Consider the following 23,402-nt stretch of genomic DNA (forward strand, 5'->3'; position numbering starts at 1 on the left):
GAAACATTTCAAAGATTCCTTTTCAGGCAAACATGTCCACCGTAAGATGAACCTAAATAGGTTTGAATGGGGTTTCTAGGTGTAAGTATGTAGGACTAGTAGCATGCCAAAGTTTGTGCTATTGCCATTGGGAATGCATTGGGCGTTTAACTTAAATAACTCAGAAACTACAAAACATTTCAAAGTAAAAAGTTCCAGCATGTGTCTCCACAGAAAGCTGAATTATAAAAAGTGTGAATGGAGTTTCTAGGTGAAAGTGCTTTTTTGACGTGCCAATATCTGCCATTGAGCCCCATTGTAAATGTCTCAAATTTGAAAGCACTATATTTCTAAAACGATGAAACATTTCAAAGATTCCTTTTCAGGCAAACATGTCCACCGTAAGATGAACCTAAATAGGTTTGAATGGGGTTTCTAGGTGTAAGTATGTAGGACTAGTAGCATGCCAAAGTTTGTGCTATTGCCATTGGGAATGCATTGGGCGTTTAAATGAGCATTTGCGCCTGTCGTAGACATGCGCAGAGCAAGTTCAGTCAGGGAACCTCAGTACCGCCTCAGCATCACGCTCCCATTCACATGATTCACCCAGCCAATCACACACTCACTCCATCTTCATACCGGCTACTTTAACCGGAGGTTTGCATTCCTCCTTCTGCTTGCTTGCTCGCTGCTGCTACCGTATACCTGCGCGCTGCAGTATACAAACCTGCTGCGCACCCACCTCCACCCCAGCTACCACCTGTCGTTTTGGATCTACTGTTTAGGTACGGGGGATTCGGAGTTCCCTCGGTCGGGACTGATGCGCTTGATCTAAGTACCTAAAAAGCAGATCCAATACATCGCCAAACCATAATGAATATACTGTATTGCTCATCTATATTCAATAAATATATATTACATCCTTCTTGAGTTGTCTGACTGAACTTAAATAACTCAGAAACTACAAAACATTTCAAAGTAAAAAGTTCCAGCATGTGTCTCCACAGAAAGCTGAATTATAAAAAGTGTGAATGGAGTTTCTAGGTGAAAGTGCTTTTTTGACGTGCCAATATCTGCCATTGAGCCCCATTGTAAATGTCTCAAATTTGAAAGCACTATATTTCTAAAACGATGAAACATTTCAAAGATTCCTTTTCAGGCAAACATGTCCACCGTAAGATGAACCTAAATAGGTTTGAATGGGGTTTCTAGGTGTAAGTATGTAGGACTAGTAGCATGCCAAAGTTTGTGCTATTGCCATTGGGAATGCATTGGGCGTTTAAGTTAAATAACTCAGAAACTACAATACATTTCAAAGTAAAAAGTTCCAGCATGTGTCTCCACAGAAAGCTGAATTATAAAATGTGTGAATGCAGTTTCTAGGTGAAAGTGCTTTTTTGACGTGCCAATATCTGCCATTGAGCCCCATTGTAAATGTCTCAAATTTGAAAGCACTATATTTCTAAAACGATGAAACATTTCAAAGATTCCTTTTCAGGCAAACATGTCCACCGTAAGATGAACCTGAATAGGTTTGAATGGGGTTTCTAGGTGTAAGTATGTAGGACTAGTAGCATGCCAAAGTTTGTGCTATTGCCATTGGGAATGCATTGGGCGTTTAAGTTAAATAACTCAGAAACTACAATACATTTCAAAGTAAAAAGTTCCAGCATGTGTCTCCACAGAAAGCTGAATTATAAAATGTGTGAATGCAGTTTCTAGGTGAAAGTGCTTTTTTGACGTGCCAATATCTGCCATTGAGCCCCATTGTAAATGTCTCAAATTTGAAAGCACTATATTTCTAAAACGATGAAACATTTCAAAGATTCCTTTTCAGGCAAACATGTCCACCGTAAGATGAACCTGAATAGGTTTGAATGGGGTTTCTAGGTGTAAGTATGTAGGACTAGTAGCATGCCAAAGTTTGTGCTATTGCCATTGGGAATGCATTGGGCGTTTAAGTTAAATAACTCAGAAACTACAAAACATTTCAAAGTAAAAAGTTCCAGCATGTGTCTCCACAGTAAGCTGAATTATAAAAAGTGTGAATGGAGTTTCTAGGTGAAAGGGCTTTTTTGACGTGCCAATATCTGCCATTGAGCCCCATTGTAAATGTCTCAAATTCGAAAGCACTATATTTCTAAAACGATGAAACATTTCAAAGATTCCTTTTCAGGCAAACATGTCCACCGTAAGATGAACCTAAATAGGTTTGAATGGGGTTTCTAGCCACGGCGTCAACTATGGGAGTGCTTGAGGGCTTGGGCACCCCCTGAAAAATTAATAAGCCAAATAGCACCCACTGAGATATCCCCTCATTTTGTCACGTAATCAAGGGCTGAAGATCCCCTTCCCTGGTTTTTGGAGGTGGGTTGGCTTATTTCTCTCACACAATGTGGCAACACTGAAGTCAAAACAAAAACAAGACACGTAGGCACATTCCACACACCTTTAGGTGCTTGGGCCACTGTCTGGGCGAACAGGTATTCATTCATTCAAATGCTAATAAGGTGGCTTTTGTTCTGCTGCGACGATGCGCCGGCGTTGAAACCTCTGTGCCCAACACGCTGGACCGTGAGAGCGGCGTCGTTACAAGCAGTGCTTTCCAACTACAGTGCAATCCTGGACTTTCTCGATGCTATGCATCAATCAGACGACAACTCAGCTACGAAGGCCGGGTGGCCTGTTTTCGCTGCTAAAGAAGTTTACCACCTTTTTCTCCCTGCAAATGATGCTGACTTTTTTTTCACGAGTGGAAACAGTCAACGCTTCTCTCCAAAGCCACGAGTTGCACCTCCAGCAAGCTGCAGACAAGTTGGACATGCTCAGAGGAGACATAACGTCTCTTCGTGAAGGTTTCCAGCCACTTTGGGAAAAGACAACTGCAGCAGCAAGGGAGTTGGGCTTGAAAAGCCCAACTGTTGGGCTTGAAAAGCCCAACTGTACCGAAACAAATAATGATTCCCCGCCGATTCGACACCGGAGGGCGACGGCCACAATTACGCTATTATTTTGCACTCTATATTCTATTTTGTTTGCTGTGTTTTGCTGTTTTGCTGTCGTATTATATTTTTGCTCTTTTTTGCACTCTATATTCTTTTTTGTTTGCTGTGTTTTGCTGTTTTGATGTCGTATTATATTGTATTATATTGTCGTATTATATTATTGCTGCTGCATTGTCTGAAGGAAGCCAAACAAAAATAAGTTTTACTCTTATGTACGTGTACCTGTACACAAGATGTAACAATAAAGCACAACCTTGAACCTTGAAACAATTTAATGTGTTTGTTGTGAACTGAAAGCGCACTGTGTTCAATAGCAAACTGTAAATAAAGTACCAAAAGAAAAAAAAAAACGTTTTTTCCCCGCGTCGGGGGGCTGGGGGGGGAGAGGGGGGGGGGGGGGGGGGCTGGGGGGGGGGGGGAGAGGCGGGGCTGGGGAGCACCCCCTGACGTTTTAAGAACCTTACGCCCCAAACATGTCCACCGTAAGATGAACCTAAGTAGGCTTGAATGGGGTTTCTAGGTGTAAGTATGTAGGACTAGTAGCATGCCAAAGTTTGTGCTATTGCCATTGAGAATGCATTGGGCGTTAAAGTAAAAAAACTCAGAAACTACAAAACATTTCAAAGTAAAAAGTTTCAGCATGTGTCTCCACAGTAAGCTGAATTATAAATAGTGTGAATGGAGTTTCTAGGTGAAAGTGCTTTTTTGACGTGCCAATATCTGCCATTGAGCCCCATTGTAAAATTCTCAAATTTGAAAGCACTATATTTCTAAAACTATGAAACATTTCAAAGATTCCTTTTCAGGCAAACATGTCCACCGTAAGATGAACCTAAATAGGTTTGAATGGGGATTTTAGGTGTAAGTATGTAGGACTAGTAGCATGCCAAAGTTTGTGTTATTGCTATTGAGAATGCATTGGGCGTTTAAGTTAAATAACTCCGAAACTACAAAACATTTCAAAGTAAAAGGTTCCAGCATGTGTCTCCACAGTAAGCTGAATTACAATAAGTGTGAATGGAGTTTCTAGGTGAAAGATATGAAACATTATGAAACTATGAAACATTTCAAAGATTCATTTTCAGGCAAACACATGCACCAGCTGCACTGGTGAAGGGAATATGGTACGTGTAATTCCCATGTCAACCAGTGACCATATCTGCTGACTGTTTGGACACCTGCTAGGATGAGAGGGTGCGAGAGGGACCTTGACCTTGACTTTAGCACTTTAATGAAGGCATTAGAGCTATGGACCAGAGCTACCAGCTCAATACAACCTCCAGCACTCCTCACTTGAACATGGGGAGATGAATGATTTGCCAGGTTGCTTTACCTGTCCTGACTGGATGAACAGAAATTGCTGTGTGTGGGTGTTGCCTGATAGTGTTGTTCAGCTAACACTACGTGCTCCTCGGTGGCACAGTTGCCATGGTGAATTTCTACGCAGCTGATCAAGGCTCTTTCTGCAGTGTGTATATCTCTGTTTCCGTGTGTGTGTGCATGTGTGTGCGTGTGCGTGTGCGTGTGCGCATGCGCGTGCGTGTGCGCGTGCGCGCGCGCGTGTGTGCGTGTGTGCGTGTGTGTGTGTGTGTGTGTGTGCGCACGTGTGTCTGCGCGTGCGTGTGTGTGTACACAGACCCATGACAATACAGAGACCAGGTAGGTTTCCTCGAAGACGTGAGGATGCACAACTGCCCCCGCCCTCCTCTCTCTCACAAAAGCCAAGCAAGCTTTTACCTTCATTGTTGCCATGGTAACATGACTGACTGAGAGTGCAAACTTGCAGCGCCCTTCAGATACGCACACGCGCACACACACGCGCTACACTGATGGTAGTGACAGCTAAGTGGGACACCACAACTGTCTGTGACTGTGTGGTTCCTACGTGTGTACACGCACATGTACAGTGAGAGAGTGTATATGTCTGTGTATTTGAGAGGGAATGGAGAGATACTTCTTAATGTTCTGCTCAAAATTCGGAGGAGAGAAAATGGATGGATGAGAGAGAGAGAGAACACGCTCAAGAGTGTCATCCATTACCACCCCATTCCCAGGATCTTTGTTTTCAGCCTGTCATCCAGTCAACAGAGTCATTGAAATCATCCCTCCTCATCATGGTTCAACTGGTTCTTCATCACTGGTCGGACGACGCCAACACCACTCCACCACTCCGCTCCTTCCATTTATTCCCTTAATTCTCTGCATTCTGGCCACTGCCTCTCTGACCTACTTAAGACCTCCTGCTGATCAGAGCTCTCCCTCGACTCTTTCTCTCACCCTCCCAGACCGTTTCCCTCTCTCGCCTTACCCTCCTCTCCTTATTTTGTCCACTCTGATCTCCCATCTTCCTCCCCTCCCCTCCCCTCCCCTCCCCTTCGGCCTTCCTTCCCCTTATTAATATGCTCTCCCTCTGCTTCCCTAGCGAATATGTGGTACGCTGAATAGATTCCAGTTGAGCACAGCCCCATCCCATTGTTTTTCCTTTAAGTGAGTCATCTGGTGCTGACATAGTATGTTTAACTGTAACTGTAACCATGTGTGTAACAGCCGCAGTGTGCAATATTTTTAGCAGTCATGAAGTGTCTGTATGAAGGTTTCACTAAGACATAATGCAACCGACATGCTGATATTCATGTCTGATAGCATTGTCTTCTTTTAACAAGGTGAGGATTTCAAATTTCAGGTCCAGTACTTCAATTTGTATTTATTTATAGCTTATATCTGTGGTAACTGACAACTGCTTACTGGATTTAGATGTGTAAATGTACAAAATAGTGGATTCAACACGGTAAACTTGAGGTTTGGCCGCAGCAATGGATACATGTCATATGATCAGTAAATAGAGCTCCAAACCTTCACTTTAGGATCATCATTGAAAGAGTCTACTTTTCATGAATTAAGAAAAACACCTGTATTTTCAGACTGTCAGTCTAACATTTTCAAAAGTTTACAATGGTATTTGAATTAGTTTTATGGATCATGGAACTCGCTGAACAACACTTCATATATCATGTCACACTTTATCTCAAAAGAATATTCCAAAACAAACAGCAGTTCGGTTGACAGTATGTAAAAAAAAATTACCCATTGCAAAAAAGAAGAAAATCTTTATAGAAGGGTTCAATTTCATATAAATACACCAACTGTATTATCTTATAAATGAAAAGATGAGTGTTTTAATACCCTTTCATGTTGGAGGTTGGTTTATCCAATACGTTTGTGTTGTTAAGACGAGAAAAGAATATTTGCAAAAGTTGAAAGTCTTTCAATGTGGCTTATGTAGGTCTTTCAGTCTGTGATATGGATTAGCATTGGCCACATAGCTAACAATCAAAATCATGAGTCATTGATTCACACACTGGCGAGCCTAATGATACAAATGTTGTATGTACAGCGATATAAACAGGGTACTGTCATCAATCATTATAAACAGCTAATAGTTCCATGTCTTCCACTGATTATAAATCTGATAGAAAAAAAGAAACATAGTCAAAATGTACCTATGAGAATCCATAACGAGAAACCGTGTGTGTGTGTGTGTGTGCGTGTGTGTGTGTGTGCGCGCACGTGCGTGAACTTGCTGTATAATGTCAGAAAACTCCCGAAGGACTTGTTCAGAAATACAGATACAAAATCGAATATTCCTAAAGGATTTTCCATGACATTTTTAACTGAAGGGCAAATTGACCACATGCACTGATATAAGCACAGATGGTTGCCATTGCAACTAGTAGCGACACATTTGACAAGCAGATAGAAAACATTGTTTTTCATGTACAATGATCAAAATATATGTATATATATATATAGGCCTATCATATCAATAGTTTGGATGAAAGAAAAACAAAAGAAAAAAAACATTAAAAAATATGACATAATTAAATAGGTTATTATCTATGGATCATACACATTCATTCTATCGCAATATAAATGTTAACCAGAGTAACTTGGGTAACCCTGCAACCATACGAGCTGTACCCAGTATGCCATATCAACATATCAACTGTGAAACGATAGGTAGTATGCAGGCTACTGTAGGTAGCCAATAGCAGAACAAATAACAGCCCTATACACCAACAGAAGTACACTTTCTATATGGAGGGCAGCTAGCTAGATTATAAGTGTACCAACCTACTGGTCCAAATCTAAAATATGTTCCAGTTTTTATATTAAACAGCCACAGGTTGGCCACAATGCACACCAATTAACTGGTAGCTTTTAATCTGACATTTTGTAGAAAACATTCAGTGAGATGAGTCTGTAAAAGAACTGAATCAGAAGTCCAAAAGTTGATGATCTTAGCTGCGTGTCACCCCCCATCTCTCTCACCATTTCCTGTCAGTCTACTGTATATATTTATGAATAAAGGTAGAAACCCCCCAAAAGAATATCTTAAAAAAAAGAGAAGTCCAACAGATTGCATTATAGATGTGAATGGATGTGGCTTTCACACAATTACCTTTACTTAATCTGAGAATTCTATTGTTAAGCCTGCAAAGTTGTTCCACTTGAAAATCAAACAGCATCACTGCACGTAACAGGGTACGAGAAAATTATTACAGAATGCTATGGCCCTGCCATCTTAAAAAGTTCTAAATATCATATACATCTGTCCATAATACCGACATGTAATCAATACCAAAACATTTTCCAGTAATATAAAGTCAAAGGCATGTTGGGACAGTGAGCTAAAGGGTGCTCTCAAATTATGCCTTAAATAGCTTTCAACCTGGCATCCCTACTTTGGGTATGGTGAACATTAAAAATAAATAATTAGAAAATGATTGAAAATAGCATATCTACAAGCCCCCCCCCCCCCCCCCCCCCCCCCACACACACACACACACACACACACATACACACGTGTGACACACACACACACACACACACACACACACACACACACACACACACACACACACACACACACACACACACACACACACACACACACACACACACACACACACACAATAGTTCAGACTGATGAATCTGTTAATGTGGAGCTACTGATCTCAAAGCATTTATGCGATGGACGATGGTTTACATTCTCAGAGTTAAAATAACACTGATGGTTGTACCATGTAAGCTTTCAGAAGACCACATTTAGGTCTCCGTTTCCAAATGTATAGGCTTAAAAATGACCAGCTTTTGCTCACGATCCCAATACATGGACCACATTGACAATATGTCTTCCATCTAAATTATATTGCACACAACATTTTACACCATATTGCACTGACATGTCTAACCAGACAAATCCATAGTATACAATAAAAATATCAAAAACTGTTCTATGGGCCACTTCCGAACAACTGAAACCAACTGGATCACTTGATTTAGCCTTGAATTCAAGGAGATATATTTGTTTTTGTGGGGTGCATACTTAGTTTAGACTAGTCATTGGTTAGACATGGGTTAAGGTTAGGTTCAGGTGTGCTGCCCCGTGTGGGAGGTTAGGGTGAGGGTTTGAGATAGGTTGTAGTTGCAGGACTAGTAATGACTGGTCTAAGCAAATTACTAGTCTAAACCAAGTACTGTCTAAACTAAGTACTGCACCCGTTTTTGTCGCATTCCTAAGACAATAGTTTGATGACAAATTATTGACTTGATAATGCGACAAAAAATAAGGAAACTCTCCATGATTTCAAGGCTTCATGGGGTGCATGTGTAATTGATAGAAAATAAGCCGCTTTTTGGGTGAACTACTCCTTTAAAGCAGTGGTTTTCAACTATTTTCCAGTACAGGTCCATTTGGTTTAATAGCGTCCATTTGATTATACTAACTCTTCATCATTTAGCTGGGGACCACCTGGAACCCCCCCAAGGACCACTGGTGGTCCCCGGACCACTGGTTGAAAACCACTGCTTTAAAGCAGCTAAATTGAGTGCTCCAGTGTCTTCTTTGGGGTCAGTTGTTCAAAGTGGCCTGTTTTGTGCCCTTTCTGAGAGCACTGACCTCCGTTTGGGGCGTGACTCAATAAATACCTGTATATCAGACTAGTCCAGCTAACAGTAAAACTACACTTATCTTTTGCCCAAAGAGTTGACCATATTTTACAGATCTTTCATAAAAATGTTTTTCCTCACCCGGTTACACGGCATTCCATCAAAGTTAAATCAAGTAATTTTTTAACTAAAATATCTTTATACCAAAACATTCCTTTCTGCCTACAAAATGTACGGCACTTCTATTCCATGGGTATTACATTGCATGCATATGATAACAAATCATATTCTATGACAATACCAGTGAAAATATACTCCTCTGCAGTCTGCACATTATTTTGAACTTCAGGAATGTTCACTTCCTCACAATATGCCGAGGATGGATATTTATAAATGTCTTGTCCACAGGGAAAGGTACAATCACATTTGCAGATTGCAGCTAACTGCCCATAACATTATATCACAGTATTTTGTTCACATTAGTCCTTGGAGCAAGTTTGTGCACCCTTTGGTGCCCTCTCTCAGGGGCAGTTTAAGGTTCAAATGATCAAAGAGGTAGGGTTGAACCAGCAACCCATTTACCATGAAACTTTACTAGCCTGCTAGTCCTCTGGGTATTTCAGTCTGTACCAGTGGAAAAAGAGTTGTGACTAGCCACAATCTTAATGCGCAAAGTACACAATATATATATATATAAAACAGGTGGTTTACTGTATCTGTGCACATTGATTGCCAAAATCACAGCCCGGCATTAGCATTAATGCCATCATGATAGCCTGCCCTACACACTGTCTGAATGTTGACTACAGTTGACTAATCAAAGAAAAGAACGAATATTATAAAATAATTGGTAGTCTAAATACATGGAAACGTGACTATTATGACTAACTAGTTCAATAGTTAGTAAACCAAAATACTGTAATTTAATTCAGACAGCTTGGCCGAGAAACAATTAGCTATATATTTCAAATATTTTATATTTAATTTCTGTAAATGCCATTAATCTTGTTTTAAAATCAAAACCTTATTCCATTACTTTACATATTTAAAACACTCGGCAATACTGTATTCATGTACAGGTTTAAAACTAAAATATACTTATTTTAAAGTTAGTTAAAAGATAGAAAATACGTCTCGAAAGAAACCAAATATTTTACTTGCGTTTTGAAGGGAAAAATAGGTACAATCAAGTTTGCTGCTCTGTCCAAATGTGAAAGTTAAGTATGAGCTGTTAAATTGTATTTATCTAACATTCGAAAAATAGACCATTGTGTTCTCAGACATCAGGTCAATGAATTTGCCTTTTTATACTTTCTTCACAAATTTGGCTGACTAAAAATGGGTGAAGTACTGAATGTAAAAAAAGAACCCACAATGCCCTGCCAATGCATGCTGCACATCAGTGTACAGTACAATTAGCACACAGACGAGATTGTTTACACTGTACACAATTTGGACACAGCATATGAAAATGAAGCCAACTCCCTCACTCATAATAATACTTGTTTCATTGGGAGTCATGTACTTTATGCCCAACATCATCGTTCATAACCAACCCTCAGTTCAAACCATAGAGGTTCAAACACAATGAATCACTGACAGAATGATTTGATTATTGCCCAAAGAGGACCCCCTGTTACTCAATAGGCAGAGCTTCGCTCGAACACCCTTAAGACTGGAGGATTCATTCCCACTGGGGCCACCACATTAAAACATGTATAGGTACTGTTAAAGGCTTTGTGTACACACGTGTCCATCAAATGGCATGATATAATTATACTGTACATTCTCTACAGAATGATTCCTGCGCTTGTGAAAGCTGACCACATGTCTGACATGCCAGTCAAAGAGTTAACTGGAGAAAGGACTCTGTATTGACAAGATGATCGATAGATAGTCGATCGATCCACCGCCTGTTTTCTTAAACTATGAATCAGGCCTCAAATGGGTCTACTGCTGGGACCCAACATAAGAATATCAGTTTAAATGAGCCCTAGCTCCAGGGTGAGTGACTAAATTGTTGACTTCCAAACCAGTTGGCAGCTTGTTGGCTAGTAAAGATTACATTTTATTGCCTATAGCCTCAAGGATATGGGCTTGTTCATGTGGCTAAATGACTTGTAATGTCATGTCATGAAGAGACGAGAGGCTCAAAACAATTGGCCTATTTCAATTCAGCACCATGCCACTCCTTATAGGCCAAACCGTGGGTCGGTGGTGGGGTGCTGCGAGTCAGAATAGGCCGAGGCAGCGTGGGGGGAGGGGTGGGGCCTGGTCGGCCATAGAACCCCTGCATGTTGGGGTGATTGGGATTGTCTTGGAAACGGACGTTGGGGTTCTCTTGAAAACGGACGTTGGGGCTCTCTTGAAAACGGACGTTTGGGTTCTCTTGAAAACGGACGTTTGGGTTCTCTTGAAAACGGACGTTGGGGTTCTCTTGAAAACGGACGTTTGGGTTCTCTTGAAAACGGACGTTGGGGTTCTCTTGAAAACGGACGTTTGGGTTCTCTTGAAAACGGACGTTGGGGTTCTCTTGGAAACGTACGTTGGGGTTCTCTTGAAAATGGACATTGGGGTTCTCTTGAAAATGGACATTGGGGCTCTCTTGAAAATGGACGTTGGGGTTCTCTTGGAAACGGACACTGGGGTTGTCATAGTAACGGATCCCATTGTCGTTGCCGTTGTCATAGAGTCTGTGGCTGTGTTGCGGGTCAGGGCTAGGCCCTCGGTCGTTGCACAGAATTGCGTTACCACCACCCTGCCTCCTCAGCGTGGACTCGCGGCTGGATGAGGCTGCCGACTGGCTGTCGGAGCCTGCGTCACTGCCAACACCCGCCCCCTCCACTGGGGTGACCCTGATGGTGGTGACGGCCTGTGGGTGGGGGTGGAACGGAGGGGCGAAGGTTGAGTTTGGGGCAAAGGGCGAAGCAGGCTTGTTGGAATTGGGGTGAGGATTGTTGAAGTTAGCGGGGTTCAACATGTTGTTCTGGTGGGGGTTGTCGGGGTGTAAGGGATGCAGGGGGTGCACAACATGAGGATGGTTGCTGTATACGCCTCCTCCATCTCCATCTCCTCCTCCATCGCTCTCCACCTCAAACCCTGTAACACTCCTTCTGCCGTCCATCACGCCTCCGTCCCTCAGCGAATCAGGGCTGTCTGTGTGTCTGTTGAGGTCGTTAAGGGCAAAGGCTGATTGGTGCAGAGATGCACGTTGATCTGGCGGTTTCCAGCGCCAAGAGCCGCTGCCATCCGTGCTGGGTGGTTTCACCACTGGGGGTCTGTGTCGGGACTCAGGGTGGGCGTCCACACGCACTATACTGCCACTCCGCTCCAAACCCCCTCCTGAATGAATAATAATATATTTACATTATTATCTTATATTAGGGATGCACAGATATGGAGATTCTTGGCCGATACCAAAAATGACAATTTAGCTGATAGCTGATACTGATACCGATATATGTATATTTGATTCAGTTTTTATTTCCCCCTTTTGTGCCAGGGAAACAAATACATCTTCAATACAAGAAATAAATGTTCAGAATCTACAGCTTGGTAGGCTGCAGACCAACATAGCCAACGCAGAATGTATGCTTATCAACAACAGATAAATATTGGCTACTGACACCGGTTAATGTCAGTTTTATTTGCCGATACCAATATATTCCATCAATGATGGAAGTTTGGCTATATTTGTGTTAAATGGGGTTTGTACAGGTGGAAGCATGTCTGGAAAGGATACTGAAGCATAATTTATACTGTACAACAGTGCTGCTTGACGAAAAGAACACATTTACAAGCCGACATGTTGGCATCTAAATGTGAACTTGACAGCCCTGTCATGCTAACATATTATGATGTTAGCATGGTACCATGGTACTGACGTGACGGTGATACTGACATCATAGTCATACTTACATGATACTGACCATGATAATGACATGATACTGACCATGATAATGACATGATACTGACCATGATAATGACATGATACTGACCAGATACTGATCATGCTACTGACATGATACTGACCATGATACTGCCCAGATACTGACATGATACTGACCATGATACTGACATGATAATGACCATAACACTGACATGATACTGACCATGATACTGACATGATAATGACCATAACACTGACATGATACTGACCATGATACTGACATGATACTGTGCAGTCCCACTACTGTACTGTACATTGTACCATTGTACATTGTTACCCTCTCTTTCCCCCTGGTTGAGTATTCCTCCTCTTCAAGTGTAAATCTGCAAGCCAACTTTTCAGCTAGTGTCACACATTATTTATTACGGCGACAGGGAGATGAAAGCATGAGATAGAGACACCCACCTCCTGTTGTTGCTCCTGTGGTGGAGGTGGGTGGGGAGGGGTCCTCCTGGTCTGTCAGGGCGCGGTAGCGGATGGATCCACTACAGCTAACAGTGCTGCCACCATCCTCCGACCGCGGGGAGTGGAGCAGACCCTGCTGCTTGGACAAGGCTATCACCTGAAACACATTCATATATGGTTGTTAGAAACACACTTCTCATATTACGTGATAGAAATGTCTATGTGAAAACATTTCAGTGGAAAAAAGTACAATAAAGCACGCACATCTACTCACTTAAAGCCAGGGACAGGCCGAGGTCACTGATGGAACAAAAGGTAAGGGCTACACACTGAGTAATGCTCCAAAGCTTTAAAGAAATGGCTATTTGGAGCATTTTATTTTGTAGTTTCATTCTCAAACGTATGTATGTATAGGCTATCCACTAGGCATGTAACGATATATCGTATATCGATATATATCGATATTATATCCCGATGATATGTATCGATTTATTAAAAATAAAAATCGATTTTCTTTTTTTTTAGGGGGGGCTAGTGTGTGATATGAAATGTGAGCTGTAATCATATTCCATCATATTCACGTGCTTTTGGAGATGGAGAGAAATGAGATAGACTCCATGCAGTCACTTTCAGTAGTAGAGGCCTGCAGAGGGGAGCTGTGTGTGTGTCTGTGCCCAAGTCGTTATTGATGCAATGCTACTTTTGCAATGTAGTAAGCTTGGGGGGAAGATAAATCCTAAAAAAAAGGCAATTTGTCTGGAAAATAATTGTGTTGAAAATATCGTGAAAAATCGTATCGTGAACCTCATATCGTGATACGTAACGTATCGTGAGTTGAGTGTATCGTTACATGCTTACTATCCAGGGTTTGAAGAGGTCAGTGTCGAGATCTTCATATATGGAGACGGCCATATATGGAGCGTTCACGAGGCGTGACAGAATGGCGGCCATATATGGTGGCGTGACGTGTCACGAGGCGTGAGGGACTGACGGCCATATATGGGGCCGTGGCGGAACGACTGACGGAATGACTGACTTTTCAGGTTGTCATAGTAATCTGCGACCTACGTTCGCAATTAGTTACTAAAAAGAGCTCCATGGGAACTGTTTGTGATATAAGTGTTGACACAAGGCGCCTGCATGCTCTCAGAGTATCTCAACCTTCCTTCTAGCTGTGAGCTCAGACACCCAGCAAAGTAGGCTACTGTAAATACCGAAAACCAAAAAAAAGCTAACAGAAATCTCTCATATAATGATAATTCATCTTTATGACAATAAAACGTGGGGAAAATATGAAAAAACACACACCCACTCAGGTTTCCCTCGTGTGAAACTAGGTCAAACCTATTGCGGCATGGTTGGCAAATAACTGCAAAAGCAGCAGCCCACAGACTGAATGTGCTGCACGCTCATCTCTGTTCAAATTCTGCTCAAATTTAGGAGTTTATGATGATAATGAGAATCAAACATTGTTTTCCCTGCAAATTGAATGTTGGTTTCTCATCTCTCCTCATCTCCATCTCACCGAATCAAGCCAGCATCGAGGGCACATTGATGTAGAGGGAAAGAGCCACACGCTCTCCAAGTACAGTAGATGATAGCACTGTATTCACACACAGCAGGAAGGTCTTCTACTTGGTATGCACTGCTGCTCATGTGACTGGAAGATCTAGGTATGCATTGCATTTGCATGCAGCTGTACTTTTGATTCAAAAGGGAACTCTTCCATGCTCAAACTGCATTGAATACAAGGATGTTTTGTTTTGCAAGATTTACTGCAGTGGTTCCCAAACGTTTTAGCCCGTGACCCAAAAGAGAAATGATATGTTTGCCCGGGACCCAAACTAGTGAAAACTAGAAAAAGTGCCCTTCTGGGAACAGGTCTCCACCAGGAGTATAGGAGTGTATGTGATGTTTTGCTAAATGTTTAGGAGTAATATAAACTTGTTTGTGTGTGTGTGTGTGTGTGTGTGTGTGTGTGTGTGTGTGTGTGTGTGTGTGTGTGTGTGTGTGTGTGCCTGTTGTAGCGCCACCATGAGGCTGATTTGAAAACTGTCAAGTGGCATTTCTTCCTCAGCCTAGTGGGAATATGCATGCAGTTTCACCGCAATCGGACACTGCGTTGAGGAGTTGTGGCGATTTGTAGAAGCCAATTGTAGCCAATGAGGGTGGATTATGAGAAATCAAACAAACCCGTCTTGATCACATGACTATGGAGAGCATGTGTACCGATTTGCGTGAAATTTGGCTAAAATCTGAAGGAGTAATATTATTAGAAAATGTGTTTTACATATGTTGGCCTCCTGGTGGAGCTAGAAAGAGCAGATGTGAAAAATTCCAGGCAAAGGTTTTTCCTTGGCCTCTAGGGAGTTGGCATACAAAGTTATCCACAGATCCGTGCAGTTAGAGGTAAATACACTTTTCAGCCAGTTATAGCGCCACCATGAAGCTGAGTTGAAAATGTTCACGTGGCATTTCTTCCCCGGCCTAGTGGGAATGTGCGTGCACAATTTCTGGGGAATCACACGATGTGTTCATGATTTGCAGCATTTTGTTTGAAACTGAGCACTCCTGCGAACTTTGGAAGCCAATCTTAGCCAATCAGGATGGAGTCTGAGAAATCTGAAAGACCTGTTTCGTTGAATGGCTCTAGAGAGACTGTGTACCAATTTGCGTGATGTTTGGACAAAATCTGTAGGTGTACTGTCCAAAAACTTGTTTTGCACAAAGCGGCCTCCTGGTGGCGCTATAACAGGCCGTTCTGGAAATTTTGGGGCAGAGGTTCATCGTTGGCATCCAGGGAGTGTGTGTGCAAAATTTGACATCGACTGGGTTAACGGTGCCAGAGATTAGCTGTTCACAGACAGACGGACGGACGGACACACGGACACACGGACACACGAACGGACGGACGGAGTGCAAAACATACTCTCTCCCCATGCCTTCGGCCTGGTGGAGACAATAACAGATATACAAGCTCGAGCTTGTAAATCTACGGAGCTTGTAGATTGTAGATTTTCACTACTTCTCGAACATTTGTTTTCGAATTTATGGAATTTCTTTGATTTCTTTGTGAAATTAATTTGTCTTTAATTCATGCCTTTTGGGGGGGAAAGGTTTTTAAAAATGTATTGAAATAATATCACTCAAAAACAAAATGTAGGGAGGAAAAAATAAAGGCCCACAAATGGGTCCTGACTCCTGACTCCCGACCCACTATTTGGGAAACAGTGATTAAGTGCGTATCATATAGATACCACGATAGATACCATGAATTCTCTCAACAAATGCAATTCATTTAGACGGCTACATAGACAGACAGACAGACAGACAGACATACAGACAGTTTCACCTGCATGAGACGAGGTTGTCCCCCTGCACTGAGCGGCCTGCAGGGGATGTTGGCCTTCTCAGTCACTCTCAACCACTTCTCTCTCACTGAACCGCCACCATCCGCATTACTGTCCTCCGATTCGCTCTCCATGTCCCTGGGGGTGGGGTTATCCTCCTCGGGAATGTGAACGAGTTGCGAGGAGCCAGGCCGAGGCTGGATGGACACTCTGGCCCCGCCAGCCAGTCCGCCACCATTTCCATTGTGCACCAGGTGATTATGATTGGCCATGGGCACAGAGCTAGCAGCCAGCTTCATGTACTGAGCTGGGATGTGGGCTCCAGCACGCATCTCTGCCTCCAGGCCCATGGCTGCAGGCAGATAAGTCCCAGCACGGAGCTCTGCCTCCAGGCCCATGGCAGAGGGCTCGGAGGAGCAGCGCAGCTCCATGTTCCTCGTAGGGGAGGAGGCAGATGTGGGCCGAACACCATCCATCAACTTCCTGTTGTCGTTCTTGATCTTCCATTGGCTGAGCAGCTGTTTGGAGCGGGTGGAGTCCATGGAGGCATGGATGGAGGCGTGGCGCCGAGGAATGCGACCCTCCTCTAACGATGAGCCTCCATGGGACCTAATCGCATAATCCAGACAATTATTATCTATCAATGTTGTTGTGAGGAGTCAAATAAAAGTCAACATTATCAATAATTGGATAGTGCATTCACAAGTGCAAAAGTAATGGCTAATAGATTTGCAGGTGTGAAAAGGCATTGAATAATTTGCTTAAGCTTGTAATATATGTAAGGCGGGTTGCTTTTGGCGGAGAAATACTGTTTGTGTTTCGAGACAAAGAGAAGAGCACCAGTAGAAGCTAACGAAAACACAGAAGCCTGTCTCTCTACTCGTCAGCAATGAAAGAACAGGGAAAACACACCCCTAATTCAAATCTATATGAAATAAACATAAATATTAATTAGATATGCCCTATGTATGATGTAATGAGTAGCGCCAAATATTTCTTTCTACCCAGAAACCTGGACATACACAGAAATAGCTAGAGAAACAGCAGAAAGCTCTGAAACCAGAAACCTAATTGTACTGTAACTATAGAAATACTCCTTATAACAAAGGAGTAGGTCAGTAGGACACACATTTATTTTTGTTAAAATCTAAGAAAAAGTGATTTGGGGTGTCCTCCTGACCCTTTAAATCTTGCAAAACTTGAATGTGAAGACTTGATTTACCAAAACATTTCAAATGACCAGAGAACACTACCGTGGCAAGGTGCTGCTGCTGAATGTCATCATGTTGTCCTGGTTTCCCAGTGGACTGGGTGGGCTGATCACCTCTACCTCGGCACTAGACCTCTTTAAATTAAGGCTGGACTCTCGGTAGGAAGGCTCTCGGTAGGAGGAGCTTCGTGTCAAGATGGGCCCCTCCGATTGGTTGGACGACAGCATGTGGGAGGAGGTCCTTGTTAGGATGGGAACTTCCGGTTGGCTGGGAGCCAGGGTGTGGTGCCCTATTGGGAGGAAACGACAACATACAGTATAGGGGGAAATATTCTATGGCAGCAGGTGATTTTACATCATCCAAGTGGAATTGAATATTAACTGGATTCCAATTAAAATCTTAAATTATTATTAGTGGCATAATTGAGGTGGTAATTAAGGGTAAGTGATTTTCTTTGATTAAAATAAGTGTATGTTCAGTAACAGTCTCTCCAGCTTTTTATTAAACAGAATATGTATTTTGAGGTCAGGATACAAATTGTATCCAATCAGGATAGAGTCAGAATACAGATTAAACAAGTGGAATTGTAAGTGATGACACAAAGAAATGAGAAGACAAAATTGGAACTGAATGATTAGAATATAGCGATTTAACCTTTCAACAAAAATGTGCAAGTGCCATTAATACAGCGCCTGAGGAGCAGTTAGTCTTGCTCAGGGACACTTTGACACATAGACCGGGTCGTGGGACATGGTGCAAACGGAGGACCTTCTGTTTACCAGGCAGCATCTCTACAACGTATTTCCTTGTATGATGAATAGTTAAAGAAGGAAGGTCAGAACTGACAGCTGTTGTACATCTCACAAATTTCGGTTACCAACTACTTGGTGCAAAGGTCGGAAACAAAGTCGCCTACACGATCTGAACGAATCCACCTGCTCCCCACTGTCCCCAGGCTCCATGTGTTGCTTTCGCTAGTGTGGCAATTGTGAAAACTATTGCTGTTGTTATGTTTCATACGATAAAATATAATTCCACCACTATAATCCCTGCATGCATTTACCTTGGTGACTGTTACTAACAGTTGATTGGCTGACATTTACCTTGGTGACTGTTACTAACAGTTGATTGGCTGACATTTACCTTGGTGACTGTTACTAACAGTTGATTGGCTGACATTTACCTTGGTGACTGTTACTAACAGTTGATTGGCTGACATTTACCTTGGTGACTGTTACTAGCAGTTGATTGGCTGACATTTACCTTGGTGACTGTTACTAACAGTTGATTGGCTGACATTGGGAACAGAGGACAGAGGAGGCTCTCTCAGAGTAGGGGTTGCTGGTCGGCTTCTGGAACGATCTTCACTGGGCTGGAAATTCCCCACTGCATACACACCCTATATACACACGCACGCACGCACGCACGCACGCACGCACGCACGCACGCACGCACACACACACACACACACACACAAAGAGAGACAAACAAACGTACGCCGTCACTCATAACCTTGGACAAGCCTGATTTATTATACTAGAGGTTTGGGCCGCTATGCCGCCGGCCGGCCGGTCCTCCCTTAAGCCAATTTGAATATAAGATTTAGCGCTGTGGTCTAGCGCAGACGCTGCTGGCGTGAATGGGGCGTAAAGGTGGTGCTGATGGAAAGGCCATGGGGTCATACAAATCACTCCTACTGTACAGAGCCCTGCCACACTGACAGGACTAACATGCTTCGGGGTTGCTTTGTAGCTTTTACAGCACAACATTATTAGCTCATTGGCAAAGGAAATAGAAAGCAGATAGAGGTGAAAACTGCTGCATTTTAAACACGACCTTGTGTGTGTGTGTGTGTGTGTGTGTGTGTGTGTGTGTGTGTGTGTGTGTGTGTGTGTGTGTGTGTGTGTGTGTGTGTGTGTGTGTGTGTGTGTGTGTGTGTGTGTGTGTGTGTGTGTGCGCGCGTGCGTATGTGCATGCGTGCCGTGGAAGTGGGTGTGTGAGAAGAGTGGAAGTGCATGTGTGGGAAGTGCTAAATATAGTGGTAACAGTGGTAGTCTCTACAAAGATCATTTTGCCATCCAGCTATACATCTCAGTACACTATATATGTTGAAGAAAATAACATAGGATCATTACATTGAAAAATAATACACACACGATTGATCGCCAGCAGTGTGTTGCATGCAGTATTCTTTCTTTTTTTTTGCAGTTTGTTTTGTTATCTCTGTATCTTGAATGCTAGAAGAATTAATTGAACGAGGCTCCGAAATAATACATATTGACAAGTGTCTTTTTTACTAGGTTCCATAGTGTGGAATTGTTGTAAATGTAAATCTCAACAGAATTGAATTGCATAATTGCATTAGATTGGGTACGTTCAGCAGTCGGATGGAGATACAGCACAGTAGGTACGAAGCTAGCTGAGCCCTTTTTGGTGAACGTGAAGTATTCAAACATTGATTTGAGAGAGTCCCATCAACACAGAGTAGAATGTTCTCTATTCACTTATTATGTATTGGAGGTTCATTTAAATCGATCAAGGCACCTTGCCAGTAAAGGCCATAATAACATGTACAGTATTAGTGTCTAGACTGACTCTGAATAAGGCTGTGATGGGGGTTTGGATCAATAGTGTTATCAATCCCCACAGTTATCTTGGTAGAGGTCCAAAACATGGCTATGATTCACACAAAACAGTTTGCACCTGTTACATGAATCACTAGATGATATATCTTTATTGTCATTGCAACAAGTACAACGAAATTAAAAGTGCCAACCGATCAGTGCATCATAAACTAGAATATAAAAACTATAAAAGCTAATACAACAAGAACACACACATAACCGTACTTCATGTTATTGCACAAATCCCTATTGCACATGACATATATTGCACAGTACACCCTTAATTGCAGCTGCAATTGCACAAACCCTGATTGTACTTAAATTAGAAACAGCACAATAAAACATGTAACATGTAACGGATCATTTCTTAGCAGCATTTAGTGTGGCTACCGCTGTGGGATAGAAACTGTTACTGAGTCTGCTGGTCCCTGACTTGAGCACTCTGTACCGTCTACCTGACGGCAACAGTTCAAACAGTGAGTGAGGGTGGGAAGTGTCCTTTATAATGTTCTGTGTTTTTTTTAGACAGCTGGATCTGTGTAGGTCCTCCAATGTGGGAAGAGGGCAGCCAACGATCGTGTTAATGACCCTCTGGAGCTTTTTCCTCTGAGCTACTGTACAGCTGGTGTACCACACACATATTATACAGTATGTTAGAATGCTCTCTATGGCATTCTAACATAGGATAAATAGCATTCTAAGATTAGGATGAACCCTAGCTAGTCTTGCATTGGTATTGTGGATGTAAAATCTTACACTGCTGTAGGTCAATTGGAGGAAGAATGACCCAAGAAACGTTGGATGCTGATTCTGAATGAAATTCCTACATTTATTTTAAGATAAAAAATGAGAAGGAAGGTAAAATGTCTCTGAGAACTCTGAATAGGGCATACAAATCCCTTTGTTGTATAAATCAAGAAAGCTTGGATGAGGATAGTTCCACAATCCATATTGACCCATGATGGACAATTGGATATGCCATGCATTTCCTGTTTTACAATAAAATCAACCCAATGTAATAGTTTATGGATATTGCTCGTAATTTATCCCCTGAGCAAGCAGGTAGGCTCTATTACTGTAGCTCAATGGTAAAAATGACAGCACTTGCGCGGGAAGAGGAAAGTTACATAGTGCAGCTTTGAGGAAAAGGCAAGTATATTAAAGTGGGATTTCAGTAGCTTATTAAGAAGAAGGCACCACATATCTGGCAGTAGGTTGTTCTAAAACTAATGACCATTTAAACTTTTAAAGTCTATTACCAGGTAGACAGCAATGGCTCCTCCCAGAAGCCAGCCGCAGTAGACATCAACCGGGTGGTTTCTGAACTGGATCATCCTTGTGAGGCCGGACATGATAGCCAACATGATGAAGGAAAACACTAGGAGAGGTTTCAGCAGCTTAGAGGAGTCTGTCAACACTGCATTGAAGTACATCTGTGGCACGCACACACACACACACACACACACACACACACACACACACACACACACACACACACACACACACACACACACACACACACACACACACACACACACACACACACACACACACACACACACACACACACACATCAGTACAAACACAAACGGATAAACACATATGCACTATGATCTAAACTGAATGACACAATCTTGCTATTTGCAAGAGTGTGTCATTCAGTTTAGTTGTCCATCTATGTCAAGTCGATTCCCTTTAATCTCTGCATGGCCTATAACTCTTGAACCATAGAATAGAACAATACATACAATCAAAAGAAAATGTCCAAAACTATAGCAAATCAGTACACATTATCTCTGGAGGCATGTGGTAAATATGTATTGTGGTATGTGTGGGTGGGCTGTGGCACTCAATAGTTGTATATAGGCCTACGCATGGACTCTGATTGACTTTTGACTACAAGAGCGTTTGATTGCAAACAGAGCACCGCTGAGAAGATCAAAGTCTCAGTTTAACTTTGTTCTGGACTGGAGCATCTTATATTGCGGTACGCCACTCAGGGGACGGGATGGTGTCAATCGCAAATGAATTAGGACTGCTGGTGATGAAGACAGCGAGAGAGGGGGATATAGCTGTGTTTTAGTAGGGGAGGCTACACCAATGGACAGAAATGTGTGGTGTCCGCCCTTAATTGCTCCATCGGCGTTCACTTGCTGACCTGCTGCGACTCTTACTCAGTCACTCGACGGAACACTTGATGTTTTGTGAGCAGAGTCTTTTGTTCCCTCTGTGTCTCCTGACATCATTATATCACATAACAATGCTGCTCCTATTATGGTGGTGCTTATGAAGTTAGCCAGTAACATGTCGGAGGTTGCAGCCGGAGAGGCAGCATTAGCACCTCCCCTGGTCCGGCTTATCATCTGTAGCTCGCCAGAAATACCTTTACTTTTTGGAAACAAGGGTTTTCGCCACTGTTTTAGGACAGCTTAACCCCATTTCTACCGATGCAGGGATACCTCTATACGGAACCTCTTCTCGGAGAAAAGAGCGTAGAGTGAGGTTCCAAACGGGGCTAATCGATTGAATGTTTGGATTAACGTTAAGATTGATTACATCTGGAATCGCACACAGCCACACACACTGCAGCACACACACACACGGGCTAAAAACAATCTCCGTCCCTGGCCTGACAGAGCTGAGAAGTGAATATGCAGTGGAGCTGAGGACAAGCTTAAGACCAATCCAAATGGGTCACATTTCTGCTGAGTCACATTGTGCACAGCTTGAGGCTGAGTCAAAAGAGAGGAGTGTGTGTGTGTGTGTGTGTGTGTGTGTGTGTGTGTGTGTGTGTGTGTGTGTGTGTGTGTGTGTGTGTGTGTGTGTGTGTGTGTGTGTGTGTGTGATCTTTGTGCTGCGTTACTGTAGGTGCAGGAGAATGCCAAGGAGCCTTCATCAATCTGGTTCCCGCAACGGAACTCTGAAAACAT

General features: G+C 42.6%; 1 protein-coding gene across 3 annotated transcripts in view; it reads right to left on the bottom strand.

Annotated features, from left to right (window-relative positions):
• Positions 1-7,979: 7,979 nt before the first annotated feature.
• The window catches only part of plppr4a (phospholipid phosphatase related 4a), a 31,743-nt gene continuing 16,320 nt past the window's right edge, over positions 7,980-23,402 (bottom strand). For all 3 annotated transcript variants that reach the window (XM_079529900.1, XM_079529902.1, XM_079529901.1), the window contains 6 exons: positions 21,732-21,905; positions 19,112-19,247; positions 17,891-18,137; positions 16,640-17,246; positions 13,288-13,444; positions 7,980-12,275 (listed from right to left, as the gene is read on the bottom strand). In XM_079529900.1, the coding sequence (XP_079386026.1) occupies positions 11,098-12,275; positions 13,288-13,444; positions 16,640-17,246; positions 17,891-18,137; positions 19,112-19,247; positions 21,732-21,905 (2,499 nt within the window). In that variant the 3' untranslated portion in view covers positions 7,980-11,097. The remainder of the gene's footprint in view (positions 12,276-13,287; positions 13,445-16,639; positions 17,247-17,890; positions 18,138-19,111; positions 19,248-21,731; positions 21,906-23,402) is intronic.

This window comes from Electrona antarctica (assembly GCF_951216825.1).
Source record: "Electrona antarctica genome assembly, chromosome: 19".
Classification (NCBI taxonomy): domain Eukaryota; kingdom Metazoa; phylum Chordata; class Actinopteri; order Myctophiformes; family Myctophidae; genus Electrona; species Electrona antarctica.